Source organism: Melospiza georgiana, chromosome 1 (genome assembly GCF_028018845.1).
Source record: "Melospiza georgiana isolate bMelGeo1 chromosome 1, bMelGeo1.pri, whole genome shotgun sequence".
NCBI lineage: Eukaryota > Metazoa > Chordata > Aves > Passeriformes > Passerellidae > Melospiza > Melospiza georgiana.
Genome location: NC_080430.1, coordinates 102,163,158 through 102,185,332, shown reverse-complemented (window position 1 = coordinate 102,185,332; position 22,175 = coordinate 102,163,158). Strand labels below are relative to the sequence as shown.

Below are 22,175 nucleotides of genomic sequence, written 5' to 3'. Positions count from 1 at the left end.
TTGACACCCCACAGCAAGCTGAAGCAGCAATGTCCAAAAATGAAGTGCTCTGGTATTTCCCATCATGAGGCACTGTACTCACACTGCTGTTCCTGTGCATCTATTGCAGAACAAGTTTTTGATACCTCAGGGTAACCACAGAGTCCCTCCTCTGAATAGCCCTAAAGCATGACTAGGAACTGCAAAGCTCCCTGCTCTGCCTAGGATGACTCCTACACTTGTCATGTGATGAAGGTGTAAAATAAAAAGCACAGTTCCCCTGCTGAAAGCAACTCACCACAACCAAGTCAGACTTGTGTGTATGGGAACAACAAACTCTAAAATGTCCAGCTGGATAAAGTGGTCAAAGTCCTGTGCACAGCAAAGCTCACATTCTCTATGTCCTGCTTGAAGTATATGAACTCATGCTTATGAAAATACTGTCTGTGCACAGCTGTTACTGCAATTAACCTAAGTACTCTAAGATGATATATACTGCAAATAAGTAAATGAAAAAAACCCCAAACAACAAAAAACCAACCAAACAAAAAAAACCACCACCCCATGTCACAGGATTCTCAGGTTAGATATTCAAATTACTGAATATTTTTGATAATAATGGCTTCAACCTGTATGTTTAAATTCCCCTTCTGCAACATGGCCACTGCATTACAGGTACTTGTGAAGAGCTTGAATATGATGACAAGAGTGCTCTTACCTACAAAGAGTGTAACTGTGATGTAGCATAATGCTGAGTTTGGATAGGGCATAAATTTGGACAGGCACGAATTGAGCAGGTAACACAAGAGGCATCAGCTACTGTTCAGTAAGCACTGCTCAAGAAATACAGTGAATGGTGCATAGCTTGGAGGGAGGTGGAGACAGGCAGAAAGCAGAGCTAATTGTGAAGCACTCTGAAATTAAAAACTGCACTCAACACATACAAATAATAAAGAAAAATTAAACCTAAAAGAGTAATTTAATTCTTACATTTCTTAATTTCCAGGTGTTGACTCTACCAATGACCACAGCTTTTAGCTTTTGTGCGAGTGGGTGCTCCATAGGTGAGGAAAGCTATTAAATCTCTCTAAGGTAGATACTTAAAGTTTACAAAATTCCAGATTGAAACCTATCTTGCTCCCACAACAATTGCAGCAATGAGGACACTTGCCTCAGGACAGAAAGATGACAAATCTGAAATTATTTTCAGATGTACTGAAATAGAAATGCCAACGTCACCGAAACAAATGAAAGCAGTTATTTACCAAAAGCCCAGAATTTGACATTTTACATCTTCAAAACATTTTGAATATTTGCACTCTAACAATGGGTGAGAACAGGAAGCTCCAGTTACTGCTGTCTGCTAGCACAACAGTCTGATACACTAAAATATGGCCTAACAGGAACATCTGTTCCTTCCTTAATTTCTATGCAGAACACTGAGCAGTCAGTGACAGATCAAGCTACTCTTTTAAACACAGCATCACATTAACAAAAAGTAAAGATTTCATGTTGCATTTCATTTATTTAAAGAAATTACTTATTACTTTGGAAATTTACTTAACCTCTTGGTATCATTAGTAGGATACATGTCCTCACAAGCTACCAAGTCTAAAACTACCACCCATAAATTTAAAGCAAAATTACTTTTAATACAAATTTTGCTGAACTATTTTGAATGATAGAAAGAAACACAATCCATCTTTCCTAGACTTCCTTAAAATTCAGATTTGGGATCCTTTTCTCCTCTTCTCAAGAACAACAAGGCTTTCTGCTGATGGGAATCCATACAATCAACTTCAACCTGTGGTAGCCAGTTAGAAGATGCATCTATGCAATGTAACTAAACTTGTGATTCTGTGTGAATCCTTCAGGCTCCACACGTTCCATGTCAAGCTGCACTCTCATTGTTGAACATGCTTTGCACAATCTTCAAGCAGACCCTGCAGCAGAATCCAAGTTACTGAGTTTAAGGTTTCCAGTAAGAAAGAAGTGATTTTTCTAACACAGTGTCATCAGCACTTGTCAGACTAAGCTGGCAGTTGCATCACAGACAGCCCTACAGGTACTGTACCTGCAGCTGATTGCAATCATATTTATTCCCAGAGTTCACTTTGGACACTCTGTCTAGAAGACAAGATAGCAGGCCAAAAATAGCTGCTTCCAGGGATTTTGTACAGAGCCAGAGTCTGGATAAGCAGAGCAGCAGCTGTGCCCCCAAGATGTACCACATAATGAAGGAAATCTCTTCTGAAGAGGCAGGAGCTTGCTTAGCAGCAGCTGAATTAAAAGCTGGTCTGACAAAAGCAAAATTAGATGACCCAGGGCTTCCCATTCAAACAAAACTACTGTTCTGATTGCATACAGAAATTGAGGTCCTGAGGGGACTGGTCCTCTTTTGCAGAGGGTAGTAGGAACACTTAGCTCAGTTCCCTGAATTGTTAGGGGAAAGACAGACAACATCATTACCTGGGTATGCATTTTACCCTATTGATTTAACATTTAAGCAACATCTGCAGCAGAAAATAAATACAATCAGATAGGCTAAATCCAGATCTCGATTAGGAAAGTATTTTCAGCTCAAACATAAAAAGCATTTATACTACATACTTTCTGCCTCTCTCATCTGTCTCCCTCACCCCCACCCTCCCCTCTGATTTTTTTTTTGTGTGGAATCACAGCTCCCTCACTGTGGGAAGATTTGTCAGGAAAGAAATACATCTAAATACTGAATATTCTAAGAACCACAGCTCTGTCACTGTGTGAAGATTTGTCAGGAAAATAAATACATCTGAATACTGAATATTCTAAGACAATGCTTCCATTGTAACTAATGCCAGGTGAAGATAAGTTAGTGTAAGGTATAAATATTGATGTTGACCAAATACACGCCGTTGACAAAGGGATTTACAATGGCCTACCAGGGATAAGACACTCTTCAGATCAGTTGCTAGATGATGAGGAAGAAGATCTTAATATTGAAAAGAATATAACCCAAAAGGACAGAAAGAACAGGGAGACACCAGTGAATGGGTTCTGATAAAAAGAGTGCCTCAAGTCAATTTTACAAGCACTTTTATGAGGATCTAGGGAGAGGAGACCCATGAACATTCTCTAGCTTGCTGTGGCATAGTCTTGATCAGAAAGCAACAAGAAAATATGCTGAAAATAACTGAGCTCAACTTCTACAAATGGAATATTTAACTTTGTTTCAACATAGACTATTCCTTGAAAATTTGTAACAGATCATAGTACAGTAAGTTTACAAACACTGTGATACAGGCAGTTTTCAACCATTGCAGGTTTATCTTTTCCCATCACAGTATCATTCATGGCAGCACTTTACATTCTGGAACTCCAAAAATTATGTTGTAGCTCAAGATAAATGTACTGCTAATAAGAAAAGTCTAAAACAATCTCTCATTGGAAAGCATGACAGGATTCTGAGATGACTCTTAAAGTGGTCATAAACCCAACACAAGTGATTTGTTCAAGCTTATGATAGGCAGGTATGTCTTTCAGAATTTTAAATGGAAAACAAAGTACACTACATATGTTGGTTTCATGTTCTCTCCCTCAATGCACTGCACAAATTTATGATGCCACATAAACCCCATGAACATTAGTATCTATAAGAAATAATAATTTCAAGATTCTCAGAAGAAAAAAAAATGTCAGAAAGAAGACAAAAAAAGGAAAATAACATTTCAGGTTTGAAAAACTCCAGTGATTCTCTTGACTTACCATGACCTTCCTTAAGGTGTAGCGTTTGGATCTGATGTCATCCATCAGCATCTCATAGGGTGTGAGCTGATATTCTATGGGCAGTGGGTTGTACTGACGCTCCTGGACTTTCTTCAGTTTAACCCCATTCCGTAAATCTCTCATCACCTGCACCCAAAAACGGGCCTGAAGACAAAAGAGACACAAGTTTTAATTCATACCTTACCCTTGAATACCATCTCACATTAAAACAAAATTTCCTTCCAGGACACCACCAAATATTTACAGCTGTACTATTTTATTTTTAACACATCAACCAAATCCCATTTTATTTTATATAAGCTTATTTTTAACACTCATGAACATAATAAAACTTTGTTGCAACTCAGCTGGACTGCTGGGTCCCACCTGAAGTATGGAAAGAGGATCTGAAATTCTCATACCTTACATGTAAATTCCCATTTCAAGTATACTGCAAACACATAATCAAAGTTTTTTGACCTACAGCTAATACTGTGTGAATTAAAACTGTGACTGAATCTGAAACTTTGTTACCCAGGACTCTCCGTAAAATATCCTCAAAAGTTGTTCTTTAAATGGAAATTTTGGAATGGACTCCCAAGTCCTAAGATCTTGCACTAGAAAAACTCAACTTATTTTGCTCAGCCTGTAAGAATACCTCACACTAACACCTCCCTCTCATTTTCTGTGAAGCAGAATGGCTGGAGAGAAGAAAGAACAGGTGGTGGATTGAAGACTGGAAAGTAAAATATAGTATATTTTAAGAACTTTGTAATATTGCTCTATGAACTGGCAAGAACAGTACCTAGAAAATAAATTAAGTTACTTCCTGCTTAAGAGTTTCCCTGCTGCCTTTTTCTTTCATCTCTAGAGAAATTCAGCTGGTGTCTCTGTCTACTGCCTGACTGCCCCTCTGAAGGGCAGTCAGCATGGTACCTGCCTAAATGTTCAGTCTGAAAACTGCAAAAGCTTCTCCATTAAAACAGCTTACGGAAAAATATATTGCTTGGATACTTGCACTGTTTCATCTGTCTGCAAAGGGAAGCTGGGATTTCATTTAGTTCTAACTTGTAGTGGGTTACTATTAATACATATACTTAAAAAACCCTAGAGACTGATTTGAGCACAGTATCATGGAATGGTTTGGGTAGAAAATACCTTAAAGCTCATCTAGTTCCAGCCCCCCTGCACTGGGCAGGGGCACCTTTCACTAGGTTGCTGAAACTGTTCCTGTGCCTCGCCACCTCCATTATAAAGAATGTTACCTAATATCTACTCTAAACCTCTTTCAGTGTAAAGCCATTCCATCTTGTCCTGTCACTAAATGTCCTTATAAAAAGTCCCTCTCCAGCTCCAGCTCCCTTGGAGGCTTCCTTTACTGGAAGGCTGCTCTGAGGTCTTCCTGGAGCCTTCTCTTCTCTGGGCTGAACAGCCCCAGCTCTCTCAGCCTGTTTCCACAGAGAGGTGCTTCAGCCCTCTGAGCATCTTTTTGGTGTCCCCTGGCCTCAATCCAACAGGTCCACATGATTCTTCTCTTGGGAACTACAGACACTCTTTCAGGTGGGGTCTCATGAGAGCAGAGGTAATAATGCCTTAGTTAAGCTTTATAAAGAAAAAGAAACTGCCAGTAGTGATGCTGAATCACTATTCCATTGTTGCCTTACCCAGTCAGCATTTTTCAGTTCATCGAGATCCGTGCTGGAATCATCACTTGCTTCTTTGTCCATTTCCTGGATCTTCTTCAGGTTCTGGCAATGAAAAGGAAATGAGTGAATAAATGAACAGTGGCATTAACTCTCAAGTAAAATTGAAGCTTAATTTTTAATCTCTTGTATCATGTAGTTTGGGTATTCTGCTGAATGTTTTATTACTTGAATAGCAATACTGTAAAAGTAACTTGGAACACTATTTGAATATATTTCTCTCCCTTGGAAAGTTCATCTTAAATGCTGGGAACAAATGTTAAGTTCTGAGTATGAAAGTACTTCAGATAATAACATGCTGGAGATAAAACTACACATTAAAATGTTTATATCCCTAAATCTTTATATGCACAGAAAAAAAATCTTAATCACCTATCAGGTCTGTTAAGTTACAACACAGAAAATATTACCAGCTTGATAAGGATCCATTCTTACCAAAATTAATGCTTGTTGAATTCAAGGCAGCTCATTTTTGTAGAAGGAGAAATAAACTATGAGAAACATTGAATAGTGCCAGAATTGTGCATATATATATATATATAATTATTAATTAGTCTGTATAACATGAGTATAGATTCTGAAATATCCATAATAAAATCATGTGAGGAAGAGAAACTGATCTTTCAAAGATGAAAACTGCTACTTATTAACAAGATCAGATCACACAAATATGGAAAAGATGGAGTGTAAAGGGGCAAAAAAACCCTTTCATACCAACAATATGAAAAACAATTAAAAGTTACAGCAGACCATAGAATAGGAAAGCTTGAACATAGAAGGCTGTGGCTTTACACAAATTTTCTTATACACATCAACACCTGTTTATTCAAAAGGGTTTTTTTTGGTTTTTTTTTGTTTACTTCTGTATTGAAATGTTTTGGAATCAGCAGTACAAGCAATTTTTCAGTAATGCACTTCACTTTTATGTAGAATTTTCCAGGAAATCTTTAACAATGTTCAATTAGATCGATTTTCTAAGTACTCACTAATATATCTGAAATGGATGCTTAAGTCCTCTACTAAAAACATTTTTTATTTTTATGAGACAAAAGCAACAGGTCAGAGATCTGAAAGATGTATCTATCAAAAGTATTTCCACCTTTAAACACTTATGTTCTTCTTTTAATGGAACTGAACAATCAGTCTCAATTCAGCTTCTGAGCTTTCCAGAAAAAATAAAAATAAATGCACTCTTAAAAACTCCTTTTCTCCTGGAGGTAGTTCCTAAACTGCCAACATTTTAGTATAAGAAATGGAAGCACTGGAAGAGTGCTTAACTTGCACACTGAAGAGTGCAAGCATCCACCAAACCTGGCTGCAGAGATAGGACATGTGAGTCAGCTACCACAGAGGTTTTGAAAAGAGACCAGATGGGTTCTTTATTGTCTTATTTATGTAAGTAGCACAATTGCTTTAGTATCAAAGAAGAAATATTACCATTGCCCTATCAAAATAAAATACATCATTTACAAGGAGACTCCAGAAAAGCATAAATCACCCACACGAACAAAAGCAGATCCATCATGGGACAATGTGGGAACATTTTGGCATGACTTGCAGCTCCACAACAGGATACCCAACTGGGAAAGAATTCTTTATGGAAACTTCTGCCGGCCCTGGCACTGTGGTCAGTCTGACACAGGCAATTGCCCTTTCCAAGGGAAAAACAGAAACATGGAAAGAATGGGTAATGGAAAGGCCTTGCTTATGTGTACTCTGCTATCCAGGGTTTCTTCTTTTCTATATCATACAGTTGGAGTAATCATTTCAAATGCAGTTAAATGAACTGTAAATGACTTTATTTCTTGCAAACTGTAAACATCTACTGGTAAACTGCAAAATAAAACAGCTGATACTTTTTCCCTTATCTCTTTGTAACCAAAAAGATAACTTCATTAAATTGACTCACAACTGTCAGATCTGCTCCTCCTTCCCATACTGCAAGGTAAACTTTAATTTTTTAAAAAATTAATGTGATCCAGCTGCTTAACCTATACTTCAGCTATTCAACAAGACTGGTGACCATCACCCATCTCAGTAACCAGGTTCCCTACCATACAGTTTATGGAGCTGGTTTATGCCCAAAGGCTGATGCTTTTGGCTGACATAAATATTTCATGAAGCTAGAAGAGATTACAACCTGTTTTTTTTAACAGCAGAAAATAAGAAGGGGGAAAAAACCCACCCTGAGCAGCTGAAAGCTCTTCCAAATAAGGCAGCCATCTAATTAGTTTCTCTGGAACATAGCTAGAGGGGCAGCTCCTACCCAAAACAGCACAGGTGTAAGTGATGCTGGCTACCGTGCACCAGAGAGCTGCAGGAGCAAAACCTGCCAGCCAAGAGATGAAGTCTCTCCAAGAGCACTTTTATGACATAAATGAGCTGCTACAAGCACAGGCTGCTGCCAAAGCTGGGCTTCTTTCACTGCCCATCCCTGTGCTGAGTGCTTGGCTGCAGCCCTGCAACCACAGCCACCCACTCTGTAGGGAGAGTTCATTCCCTGCCCTGGCACCTGGCTCTGGCACTGAAATGCAGCTCGCCATGCAATCAGTAGGGAAGAGTAGGAGATAAAGGAATTTCCATCATTACAGAACTAGCAAAATTTTGGAAGAAACCAGCAAGTGCTCTATGCTTGCAGGAAGTGTTTAGGAAGGCTTTTTTAGCTCTTCTACACCTGTCAGGTGCTGCTTGGGAAGGAATAAATTCACTGTGACAAATGATTATATTTAAACTTGTAGACTAAATGGAACATTAGGGTTTCCCTCCAGCATCCTCAGCCAGCATCAGTGGGTTTCTGCCTCTGTTTCAACCATAAATAATAGAAACCAACATATTTAAATATAATAGATCCTTTGTCAGAATTCAGCTGTGTTCCAAAGCCTGCAAGTAACCTCAGCTGCTGCTGCTGTAGCCACTTGCACTTACCCTTGGGACAATGGCTTAAGAAAAGCTATTACAGTACAATAAATACAGGGCCTAAATGGATTTCTATTCCAGAAAGCAGAAACGTCTTAAAAGGGTTGTTCTAAATGATCCCAGAACCTCAGACTCAATTCACCTATTAGAGCCTGGGCATTCATTCAGGCAATAAGGGTTGGATGTGTAGGAAATTACTGCTTCAAGAGCTTTTGCTTTTTTAAAAAACCTTTACAGCATTTTCAAAAGACTGCATTTTGTGGCAAAAGCCAGTAATAAAAATATCAAATGTCTTCAAACCTCTTGCTGTACTATTAAAAGCAGGCAGCTGATTTGCTGCTGCTGTGTGGCCCACATTTGAGATGTGCTCAGTGACAGATGGGAATTTATGTAAGACTCTTGTCAGCACAGTGTCAAAGACTCTCTTCCATAAAATGCTTTCTAAAAACATGATGCTTTAATGAATGTGGTATTCTAGGGAATCCAGACCTGGACTTTGATTTTCACCAATTGCAGAGCACAGTCTACTGCCGTTCCCAGTTCATACTATAAATTAGGAGTCACTTTTTCATTGATTAAATTGATTTCTACACTGCTGTCTGTGAAACTAGTAACACATTCTTGCACATCTAGGTTCAATTTAAAAATACATAACATTCACATATGGGAAAAACTCCTTTTTTTAATATACATTCAGCTATTCAATGTGGGTTTCAATTCCAAGGGCTTAGGCAGTAGCATTACTCTAGGTCTTTGAAAAGACCCAAGCCTCATTTAATTCATACTGGGAATAGAATCAGTTAAATCTGTCCCTGCAAACCTTGAGCTGATAGCAGACAAAGTTCTTCATGTACAGAGATTTGGGCTGATGCACTTTGCTCAGCTCTGGAGGGGGCAATAGTCACCATGCTGCTCAACATAACTGTGCAAGGAGAGGCACAAAAAACCCAAACCAAGGGCATGTAACACTGTGATAGTGGCTGCATCACACAAGAAAGCCAAACCCTCCCCTGCCCAAGACAAACCAGCAGTATTTTCCTTTATTAAAGGTCCTAAATTGAAGGATCAAACTGATCAGAATGGAACCACAAGCCTGATGAAAACACAGCTGCAAAAGTGGAGTCACTGGAGACTTTGAAGTGTAGGCAAAAGTGAAGTTATGAACTGAAAAGTTTGTGAACTGATTTATTTCTTCAGCTGTGCTCTCTGAAAATCCAAGCAGCAGATTATTTGAAAACTTGATACAGTCACAAGACTTTTGAGCACAACTTGGCTAATGACTCTATTTCCAAAATAAGTTAGCCATTAACATTGTTTAGGTACCTATTAACTACCTCCATTATCATATTTTGTACAAATCATACAGCAGTATAGCCACTTGACCTTTTTCATTAGCTCTTTTGCAACTGAACCTTCGTATGGCATGAAATTAGGAATAAAAGAAAGGAACAATTTAATTTCATGCATGTCCTTCATTAGAATTTGTAGGTTTGCATTTCATACAGATTGGATTGAAATATATCCAGGCAGACTGAAAGAATTGTGTTTTTACATCAGAAAGGACAGAAATGCAAGGCAATTTGTTAAAAGAACAGTACAAAGATGACAGAGTGGGAGCTTTCTCTATTTTCTACCAAAAGCCTAATTACAAGGCATGCTGTGGATAATGAAATTATGGATGAGTTTTTGATGAGCATGGATTTTCACTGCAATTAGAGATGTAGGCAATTATAAAAATATACAAAGTCTTAATTAGTTTTGGAAGGAATACTAATTTTGATGCTCTAGGGTGTACATCAGTCTCTAAAACTTTTTTGAGGTATAAGTAAAACCTACTGCAACAGATCTGCCTGCTGGACACTCATCTCCCATGCTGGCCAGCATTACATGGTGTTTTCTAGCACCACCTGTGCCAGCTGAGGAGTTTATCACCCACAGGTCTACATCCCACATGCCAGTATCACCTTTAGTGGTACCACCCACAGAGTCCCAAAGTGTTTCAGAGTGGAAGAGTTCTCTGAAAGGCAGCTGGTCCAAGCTCTCTGCTAAAGCAGGGCCATCCAGAGCCTATTGTCCAGCATCATGTCCAGGCAGCTTTTGTATATCTCCAAGGACAGAGAATCCACAACCTCCCCAGAAAATCTTTGTTCACCCTCACAGTAAAAACAGTATTTCTGGCTGTTCAGAGGAACCTCCTGAGTTTTAGTTTGTGTGCACTGCCCCTGGTCCTGTCACTGAGCACCAGTGAAAAGAGCCTGATGCTGTTGTCCTTGCCCTCTCCCCTCAGGTTTTGAGAGACACTGATAAGATCCCCCTGAGCCTTCTCATTTCCAGACTCAGCAGCCCTGGATCTCTCTGCCTTTGATCACAGAAGAGTTGTTTTAGTTCTCCATCATCTTCCTGGCCCTTCCCTGGACTCTCTCCATGGTGTCAATGTCTCCCCTGTACTGGGGAGCCCAGAACTGGACCCAGCACTGCAGCTGTGGCCTCACCAGTGCTGAGCAGAGGGGGAGGATCACCTCCCTCAACCTGCTGGCAGCATTTCTCCTACTGCAGCCTCGGACACCATAAGGTTCCTTTGCAGCAAGGGCACTTTGCTGGTTCACTCAGCCATGAAGTGCACGTGGAACATTAACTCCAGGGAAGGCAGGACTGGGCAGTAACAGGGAGCCAGAGGAGGACTAGGGCAGATGTTCCTTCAAAAAGCAGGTTCACAATGTGGATACAGGCCTGGTGAATCCCCTGGCTGATCCAGAGCACCAATTTTGCATTCCTTTGCTTGCATAGTCTCTCCCTGTCTTTCTCAGTCACACTCGATGCCACTTCTGAGCAACGTGTGTGACCTTTTCAGATACTTCACAGCAGGAACATTTGCTTTATCTCAAGGACATCACTTATTTGTGCCTACAGCTCTGTCTATGGCCAGGTGCCACCAAAGGATATGTCAAAGACTTTTGGACAATTCTGAAAAAGATGGCTCTTTTCTTTTACATGGGTCAATTTTTAGCAGATATTCAAACTACCTTGCCCCCTGGCATACATGTGTGCATTTCCTTCATCTTGCAGACTATTTTCTCCCAAAAGCAATTAAAAAGAAATTAAAAATTAAAAAAAAAAAAAAGAAAAAGAAAAAGAGAAAATCCCTTTCTGTGGGATTTTCTTATGGCAATTTTGAAAGCTCACTTCTTGACATAAAAAACAAGCTGTACTCTATCTTTGTTATCAGCTGTAAAAGCTTAAACAGCAGGTCACAAGTATTAAGAGGTCTTGGCCCATCAGAGGACCACTCCTGGATACCAAGCAGATGGTACCCAGGGTGAGTCTGCAGCAAGGGCACCTTTCACAGACCCAGAGCAGCATGCAGGTGCTGCCAGCAAGCTGGGAAACATCCCAGTAAACTTGCTAAAAAAACTTCACCTTGCACAAAGAAAACTTTTAGTTGTTTACTTTTTTAAACTATTGCAACAATGCTATCACATCTTTCTCAACTCTGCTCATCCTGTGCATCCAATACATGAAATTTTTCAAGAATAGAATTACCATCTCCCTGTCTGCAAGTCAGCTTTGCTGCTGACCTTTCATACACAGGGAGTCAAACTGGAAATAATCATATGGCATCAATTATGTGACAAAGTGCCTTAAACATTCTATTTGACATCCACTGAGATGATGTGCACAGGTCACTCATCACTTCATCATCTCTGATTAACACACTCACCCAAATTCATGCAGTCCAGCCCTTTGTGAATCTATGCTCTATTTGTTATATGATAGATGATGACTGGGGAACATGTAACTCCTCAGTATATTTATTAGTATTACAACACATTACAACCTATAAACCTACCCCTCCTACCTACCACTCAATCCCTCTTGAAATCCTGGACTTTCAAAGTCCTGCTAAGTTTTTATAGGCCTAAATTGAAAACAGCATTGCAGCAATATTCTTTTTCCTTGACTCTTCTTTGACAGTTTATTTCCCATCTAAACCTGTTCTAGGCTGCAGCATAATATAGGTCAGATTTGCTTCACTCCAAGCAAGTGAATTTTTACTGATAAAATTCTCCCTCTGCCACTACAGTGAAGCTGCCTATTTAAGCATTTAATAAAAACCAAAAAATATGAACCTCATATACCTGAGAAAGAGATACCCAGATGCCACTCAGTGGCACTAAAAGGAATCCAAATAATTTCAAAGTAATTTTTATCCACAGGAAAGTTACTCTGAATAATTCCAGAGGATTCTTTCCCTTTTTTGGTGTTTTTAATTTAATTTTGATCTCACATCCACAACTACATCTAGGTCTGAGGAAATTTAAAGGATGCTCTCCAAATTAGGCTGTTATTTTTTGAAACAAACTAAAAATTTTAAATTTCTGGCATCTTTAGTGTCAAACCCACAATATTACACAGTATATATTTTTTAAATTGGAACTGATGTATGTAAGTTGGTTATTTTCCCCAGTTCTCTGTCAATGCAATTACCACAAATCCATGACAATAAAATTTCCTTACTGAAGTATTCAGTGTTTATCTCTTTTATTACCCATTACTTGTATGACAACAACAAAAGGAAAAGAAAAAAGGAATTCACTAGAAGACTATTTAACTGTACTCCTCATGACCTAAGATTCTGCTGTGTGTTTGCAAGACAGAAGAGCATGTAAACAATAGCACAGCTTTTACTGGCACAAACCTAGCGTGATCATATGATCCCTGCTTGCCTCAAGTATAAACTATAAAGGTCACTTTAAATTGGTGCAACAAGATTTACAGCATTCCACCTCATATTTTCTTCATACCTATTTTTTATTTCGTACACTGTAATATTTTCAAAATTAAACACCTTCCAAATTTATAGTTAGATAAAAGCTATGACCAAGGACCAAGCACATCATAAACCCAAAGTATTCAGATTCCAAAAGCTGCTTCCAAGATAATTTTCTAGGTAATTTCTTACATGCCTACTGAGGAAATGATCCAGAGTAAAATGAAATCAAAAGGTCAAAATTCTGGCCCTGGTTAGGGCCAGCAATAAAAGTCTTACTGATTTAGCAGGGCCAAAATTCCATCCACAAGGATTACTTCCTTTGACCTAAATGTGCTCTGAATCAATGCCTAATAGTCTGTGAGAGGCAAATGGCTTCTTTCATTTGGGATTAACTCAGAGTATTCTCTATGGTGTGTTCAGATGTTGTTGGGTTTTTATGCCCAATGATAAGGTGATTAAGTAATTTGCAAATTCAAAATGCCTTTCCACTTTTTAAAATAATATTAAAAATAGTTTTGTTAAGACATGATTTTAAATGGTTATAGGCCACAATATTTTATTTTGACATTGACAACAAACTATTTCTGCTCACTGTGTCCAAGGTGTTTGAGAACTATTGGAAACTTAATTCCTCTATGAGCAGAAATAAGAACTCTGAAGGGTGCTGTCCTCGAGCCTCAACATGGACTTTGCAATAGCAGTTGAGTGAGGTGTTTCCAGCACAGGTCCCTCAGTTAATATGTCCAGTAGTTAAAAGCCAAGATGTGAAATTATTGATGTCGAGGTTTGGGAGACAGCTTTAGCATGGAGATCTTGTATCCTGGCTGCTTCCTGTGTCAGGGACATTGGATCCAGATGTCCCAAAACACAGGCACTTCAGAAAACAAGTGGCTCTTTAGTCATGCTGACATTGCCAAAATTATCCTTCTATGACACTGCTTTAGTTTAAAAATTGCTTTCAATTTGAATAGGACTGGAGAAGGAATGGAGATGCAGTGTGATCCTGTGCAGTAGAAAAACATCTCAGAAGGATTCTCCCTCCTGGATGATGCATCTCACTCAGGAAAGAAAGAGCAGCAGACCCTTATGCCTCTGAATAGTTTGCATCTTCCACCGTCAACATGATAAAAGCTCTCTTGTACTCATCTGAGGCTCATCTGACCCTTTAATGAGCTGACTCAGCTCACTAACCTGATAAGGAGTAACTCCTTTACTTTTTGTTTTGCTTGATATTTACTGCATTTGTTCCCTAGAACCAGAAGAAGGGAGACAGTGGGAGTATGTGTGTGTGGGTGGAACAGCTCTGCCTTTTTCAGCAGCAAAATTTTTAGGTCAGCCTGTAAAATCTTATCCTGCTTTTCAAAGGTACTGTAGATCTTGACTTACAAAAGAAAAGAAAATCCTTCAGGGATTTATTAAGGAAAAAAAATTATGAAAGCATTGCTACTTGAAAAGTTTGCGTTGGTGAAGAAACCAGCTTTGAGAAATGAGTTTCCCTTCCTGCCCTTCCCCTCGCCCACCAGTTTTCCAATGCTATCAGCACCCAGACTGTTTTAATACAATTGTTCACAGGGCCACTCTGCAGGCCAGATCACTGAAACTATCTGCAGTAAATATCAACCTTAAAATCACTCTTCAGCCAGACCTGATAATTGCAATGGTTCACAGGATGGCCTTTCAGCCAACAATAACAGCCAAACAAGCAGTGAACATAAGCATTGTGACCGGAAGGAGAAAATTTTTCTATTTTTAAAGTTGGCTCTGCTGTGAAACCAATGTGACAGACAACAAACCAATCATACAGCAAAAGGTAAGAGAAGTGCTGACTGGGGACAAAATATGAGCAAGAAGAATCTCAGCTAATTCTCAGCAAAGAGAATTCCCTCATGGGAAGGAGCTGAGGAAGAACAGGCAAAGCTCTGACACTTCATAACATCCCTAAAACACCAGAGAAGAGTTTAGACACAAAATATATTGCACACATACATGCAGGAATGGGTACATGTATCCAAGGTGTTACCCTCCAAGAAAATACTCTGCTTTACTCTCAAATAGACTCATCACAATTAATAACAAATTCTGATGGCTGTAAATTGCTACAGGCCAAAATTAAAAAAAAAACCATCTCAGCTGAAGGAGTGTACTCCCTGAAAAGTACAGATCATCTCCTCAAGCACCCAGACAGTCCCTACTGGCTGGGTACAGAAGTGATTTTGTAAGCCAAATTCACATGGTGATGAGCTCAAAAGCAGAAAACCTTCTCAGACTGCTTACCTCTTTTGCACTTTTAATTTTGGCCAGGAAAGTGTAGAGCTCCATTGTTTCAGCAAACAGAGCCCGACACACAGCTTGGTAGTGGTTGGGCGCCTCCGATCGCGTTGGCAGGTGGGCAGCACACAGCTAGGGAGAAAAATAAATAACAGGATCAAAACAATGCCCATGGCTTTCATTAATGCTACAGAGCATGAAATAACATGTAAGTGAATGCAACCAAACATGAGACATTTAAGTTTAGTCAGGAATTGTGTATTTTCTATACCTTCTGTTCCCATTTGTTTTATGAGAAGAGCACTATGAGAATGGTAAGGGAACTGGTAGACCATGTTCTAGAAAACCAAGACACTGCCTTTTCATAACAAAAAAAAAAAAAAAAGGAGGAGGGACAATATAATTCAACATAATTGTGAAAACAAGCCATCTTGCAGTAGAAAATTTTGGGAAAACATACTTAATTCAAACCAGCTTTAACAGTAAGTGTTAAGTATTCCTATGAATATGGAAGAGAAATGTATCTCTACTGGTTTATGAAAGGACGAAAGGAGAAGCAAGGAAAAAAGTACAGGGTAATCATCAAGCTGAAACTCTGATCAGATTTATTTCAAGCAGCACAAAGATTTTAAAACTCAGCAAGAGCTATGGAAGCACAGGCTTATTGCTTTTCCTCAGACACACATGAACATTTTCAAACACAGGCATAGCTAATGCAAAGGAACCCTACAAGTGTTTCCATATATGCTAAACTTGTCAAACTCTGAAAGCCTATTCGAATCACTAAGAATTATTCACGGTTACTGATGAACAGTCAGTCCAGCATTGCTTCTAGAGCAAAACATGCAGCTCCCATTTCCAACAAGAGAAGTTTTACTGAAACCAGCCTTTACATTTCAAACTGAGAAACTGAATTGTTTGAGTGACATCCAGCTTCATGGACATACCGTTTACATGGAAATATTGGCTGAAAACAGACAGAATAAAATAACATCTGTAATTTGTTTCCTAAACACTTTTAAATTAAAAAAATCCCAAAGCTGAAACTTGAGTATGGACAGCCATATACTGGTACATATGTAAAACCAAGGTCTTAACCAAGGCCATAAATTTGGTCTTGTTTATGTGGTTCTATTGTAACTATTTATATATATATATAGCTACATACAGATCTCCAGAACTAAAGCTTGAGACAAAAGCCTCTTTAGCAGAAGAGCCCTTAATTAGCCTAGTGGCATACTTGTCTAAATCTCTCCTGTTATTTCAGTGAACGCTGTTGTTACAAGGGGCGCAATGCATGTAAAGCTCAGGCTGCTTTTCCATATTACTTTCCATTTGATTTAAATCCACACTGCCACTAAAAGGTGTGGTGCTGTGGCCTCCAGCTGTAGGGATCCACAGATACCCTCCTGCTGGCACGGGAGTTCATGCCCTAACTCAGAGGATTACTCACCCTGACAAAAATCAACAATGTGAAGGAAGTGGAGCAGGAGACAATTACTCTTCATGGCATGGACACACTCCCAGAAGTGAAGGCAAAAAGGAGCAAGGAGAACATGCTGCCAGGGTGGGAGAAGGGAGGAAGGGCTGAAGAGATTTAGACTGCCTCAATCTCATTGACAAGTTGCTCTCTGAGGCCATAGGCCCCTTGCTATCTTTTATTTCTTCCCATTAGAATAACAATACAGAGCTCAGTGGTCAGATTTGGTCAACTCCTTTGATAAACCTTTACAAGCACAATTATGTACCCCTGTGTATTTATCTACTTTTTGTTGTAAAAATGAATACACATACAGAAAGTTTATATATACGTGTGTGTACATTTTTATTCCTTGCTATATATTTTTTCCTATATATTTATTACTTCCTATATATTTTATTCCTTCCGCATAGGAAATGCAAGGCAGCCATGTTCATGAAATTGCCCTTGATCCCTGCACTTCAAAATTTATGCTGTTTTACAGTGGATGGCCAAAATTTTATTCCACTCTTCAAATTAATTTCTGGATAATCACAAGGATGCAGTTGACATATGTCTCCGTTTTTCTCCCCACTCCCCAACTCCCCACTTTTTTCCCTTTTTCCTCCTTTTTTTTTTCCTTTTCTTTTTTTCCTTTTTTCCTTTTTAACAAATGGGTTCATCTCCTTGGCAGATAAAGGAAGAAAAACCCAAACAGACGCACTCCTAATGCATGCAATAGTGATAGCACATACCACAAAGACAGAATCTACTAAACATTTCTCTTAATGAAAATATTAGAACATTAGACCAGTTCTGAGTATGGTTGTACTCTTTTTTCTCAATAATGAATCATGTCCTTACTTGCCTTACTATGTTTTCATTTTCTAGTAATTAATTATAGTACAGAAAAAAGAGTTTCATTCTAAAGTACACTACTTACAAAAATAAAAATATTAGCAACTGCAATTTTGGAAAAGGCCATAAAATGTTGTAAGTCTTCATAGCTGAGAATAAAATTTTATTATTACACAGACTGCACACAGGTTTTTAAGAATCCTTCTTTTCTTTATTCAGAGGCATGTTAATTAGAAACATTTTGCATCAAATATTGAGAAAGTTAATGAAATGCAGTGGTGAGAAGTTTAAGCAGGGAATGGTTGTAATATTGATTCTATTAGTGAACACAAAGTAAAGCAAAAAAAAAAAAAGCCTGCTGAACCAAAGTTACAAAAGCAATCACATAAAACCTGACCATTTGCTTTGCAAACCTTAGGCTGCAGGTATTAAAAGAGGGCCAGCAGCTCCTACCAACTTTCATGTTCTGAGAAATCAGTCTCTGAGTCATCTTACATTATGTGAAGATGCATTACATAATAAAACTTCTTATGGTAATATTAAGTCAAACGACTCAACATGAGTTTTTTGGATTAGGGAAGGTAAGCCTGAAGAAAAAGGAAAATGTAAATAGGACAGGCTGATTTTTTCCCCCTTCATTGTAATATATTGTACTTGCACATTGGTTCAGAACCACGACAAGCTGTAACTTCTGCATGAAATACCACAAAATCTAGGCAGGCAAGGCAAATCAAGCATAAAATGTCACTTCTAGCCTGAGTTCAGGATATTTATCCACTTTAAAAAAGTTAAAATCTTTATGGTAGTAGTGTTTGAAAAGCTATGTTTCTGTAACACCCAACAAAAATCCCAGTCAGTATGTTTTAATAACTGAGATATGAAAGAATAACTACCTAATGAACTCCTCCTCTTACCATGTCAGGGTGGTAGTAGTGCAAGAAGGATTAAGATCATATATGCAGTCTTTCCCAGTCATTTTGAGGTTGTATGCTTATTCTGACACTTGCCTTTTCATCCCTCATGATACAACTTAAAACTACCCTAAGGGGAATGAACTCAAACAGTGCCCAGAGCTTAACACAAGGCCTGCTTGTTCTGCTTCCAAGAAGTCTCAAAAAGTATGGCTCAAAACAGATTATGTGGTATTTGCAAACTGGTGAAATAATAAAAATATTATCAACTACTAAAACGTTAACTAGCTCAGTCTGTAAATATTTCCATTTGCAATCATTGTGAAGAGCTGGGATTTCTGAATATTTTTTTTCTAACTGAGCCTATCCAAAACCCCAGTTTGACCCAAAGCATTCAATCTTTGCTTAGATCACTAAGAAGATTAGAGGCTGTTTCCATCCACATTCAGGGTTCACAGGAAAAAAAGGCATTATGTAAATATCATAGCCTTGCCAGCTCCTCCAACTTCATCCTCGGTTGACTAGGAAACAGGGTGCACCAAGCCAAAGCAGTGCTAACAGGAATCACAATTTAACCATCTGAAGAGATCAAACAGCATTTCTTGCATTTCTTTGAATATATTCCAGCAAGGGCTCCATAAAGTTACAAGAAATACAGTTGACTCTCCCACTAAAATGCAGCTAAGCTTTGCAAAACCATTTTGGCTAGATATATACTGGAAGCTTCATCAAAACACCTGGGCTGCTGGAATTAAGATTTCAGAAGACAAAAAGTGTTTCCACTTGTAATTATCTTGGGGAATGCACCACAAAGAAGAAAAAGATTTCTTTTTCCCATGGGCCACAAAGACAGGCCATTGATATTATGCAAAACATATTACCAGCCTGCAAATGCCAGGCTTGTTAAGTGTTTTGAAAGCCTTGGAGTATTAACAAAGACTTAAAAGACGTACTTTTTCTTAAGCAACAAGAAGAAATTACTTTAACCAACAGATCACTGACATGCAAGTGTACCGGCTATTTGCCTCATCCTTTGCAGTATGGTACTGCAACAGGTTCAGAAAATAAAACTCAGCTTGAGATGCCTTTTCAAGTCCGGACTATTTTCTGAAAGATTTTACCTCCATGAAGATAAACTAGAGTTTATGATTAGGCTTTTGTTTTCATATATATCCTTCTTAATATGAATATGAACTTCAGCAGCCACACACCTTACCAGAGAAATCTTACCAAGACACAACCTGCATATTTGTAAAATTTAACTACGCATTTTGCTTTACTATCCAGAATAAAACTGAGGGATGGGCTCCTGACAGGAATAAGTGTGTTGTCATGAGTTTGTAAGATGTTTCTGCCTGCTAGGACCACCCCTGTACGCAGTACCCACAACTTAGGCACAGTAAAAGTTTTGAGGTGGCTTTTACAACATCTGGAGCCAATTTCAGCTGCTTCCCAGCACTTCAGAGCTGCTCTCTCAAACATTCCAGGCAGCCATGTGCCCCTGGCTCTGCTGCTTGTAACTGCAATGGGCCAAGGAGTGCCTGATCCCTCTGACAAGGACTCTAGGGGAACACTGCTGAGCAAAGACTGCAATAAGATAAAAGGGATGGGAGCAGAGTTAGCTATTAATCCACAAAATAAGTTAACAGAAAATACAGAAATTATTCATAGACATTTACTCTTCACCTGCAAAAGTTTGGTAACTTTTTAATTGATATTTTAAAGGATCTTTTGCAAGTGCCATGGAATGCCCAACTGCTTGACATGTGATCTCCTAGTTAATTTTGGACACCTCGAGGAAAAGGTAGGTTTTGTGGAAACTGAAGCAAATTGCCAGTACCAAGCACATCTACCTTGGTATTTAAGTGTTCTCCAGCAGTCTGCCAAGGCCTTGCCTTGGGCCGGTATTTGTTGTTTTGATCATCGCTTTCGGATGGACAAGGGTAGTACTACACAGTTCCCTACTTCACAATTTCCAAATTTAATGTTTTGAGTAATCCTCCCCATAAAATAATTTAATAAACACAATCTTTCTTTACTGATTTTCCTTTTTAGTATGAACCTGCAAATGCAGCAGCAAAGTTATTGCATTTAGCAATAGCAGGTATAATTGGCAGAAACAGCGGCCTTGGATGGTTCTCTCTTTCAGGACTGTGTAAAGGACACAACAAGGTAGCTGCTGAAATTGAAGCCAAAACTGCAAATGGAAATTGGATGATGCAAGGACTGAAAACACTGCTTTGCATAGGATGCTGATCCTTAAAGAAATGTCCACTTGTCTGCATCAGATAATCGTCATTGTCATCGCTAACTACCCTCTGCTTTGCAAAGTCTAGGGATTAAAGGCTTTGAGCAAATTATTTATATTTATGCTGAAATGTCAAACAGGAATGGACTAACAAATGTTTACAAATGCCCTCCTGAGTCAAAACTGAAGTCAGCCTGCAAGTAAAATTGAAAGATGCTCCTCATTAGGGTAGACTGTGCTGGGAAATGCTGCTGTGAGGTTTTGGGTGCTGCCATTGTTTTAGAAACACAAAGCAAAACACACAGATTCAAAATGTTGAGGATGAAACTGGTTCACAGTTAAGGGCTCCCTTCCACTATTTTCTCCTGAACAGAATATCTGTCCTGACATTGTTTCCTTCAGGTACCAATTGCATTGAAGTGCTCAGCACCATGATTCATTTTCTTTCTTAAAATCTTAATATTACACAACTATTTGATGAGTCTTAACTACTCTTCCATGCTATTAGACTGAATTTAGGCAGTGATGAGAATCTTGATAAAATTTTTACAGACAGCACCTGCAAGATTAACACCCCACTGAACTGTCTCACCTATAAACTTGAACCTTACCCAACAACAGACAATTAAAGGTGAAGATAATCTGTTACATTTATATGATACCATCTTTAGGAAAATGAGTCTTAAAAATATTTAACATAATTACAAACACTTTTGAAAGTACTTAAAACTTACACTGGTGTCAGGAAGAGAAAACAAACTCCACTACACATTACTGAGTACATCTCAATTTTTAAGCCAAATCCTGTATTTTTCATGCTCAGTGAACCCTATTCTCACTCTTTATTAGCTTTCTAAGAATGAAGGAAACCATGACTATCAAAACAGACTTTAAGTGAAAGTCAACCTATGTTTTTATGATACAATGATTATTTCCACTGGACATTTTGATATTAAATTTTCAGTGACTGACTAACTTTATGTGCTAGTGCAGACTTCTTGACAAAGTTGCACTTGTATAAATTCTCATTTCCACTTGAAAGCCATGAGGGTAGTATTTTTACCCCTCAAATACAAGCCTCTACATACAACTGTTTCTGGACTATGTGTTAAGTGTATTGTTACACTGTCTTTACACAGTGGACTAACAACATCCTGCTTCTCAAAGAGACTTGTCTCAAAAGAGCCAATTAAGTGAAAACCAATTCTGCATTCTGTCTTAGTTTCAGAGAAACTGTGCTTTGTTGTTTCTTAGCAGAATAATGGAGGAATTAATAATATAAATATGCAGTAATCTGAATTTGCTAGCTCTCCTTCTT

The 22,175-nt window shown here is 38.6% G+C and overlaps 1 protein-coding gene across 3 annotated transcripts in view; it reads right to left on the bottom strand.

The window, feature by feature from the left end:
* The window catches only part of SPIRE1 (spire type actin nucleation factor 1), a 125,879-nt gene that overhangs the window by 32,259 nt on the left and 71,445 nt on the right, over positions 1 to 22,175 (bottom strand). For all 3 annotated transcript variants that reach the window (XM_058037329.1, XM_058037171.1, XM_058037250.1), the window contains exons 4-6: positions 15,388 to 15,513; positions 5,388 to 5,471; positions 3,724 to 3,888 (exon numbers count right to left, since the gene is read on the bottom strand). In XM_058037329.1, the coding sequence (XP_057893312.1) occupies positions 3,724 to 3,888; positions 5,388 to 5,471; positions 15,388 to 15,513 (375 nt within the window). The remainder of the gene's footprint in view (positions 1 to 3,723; positions 3,889 to 5,387; positions 5,472 to 15,387; positions 15,514 to 22,175) is intronic.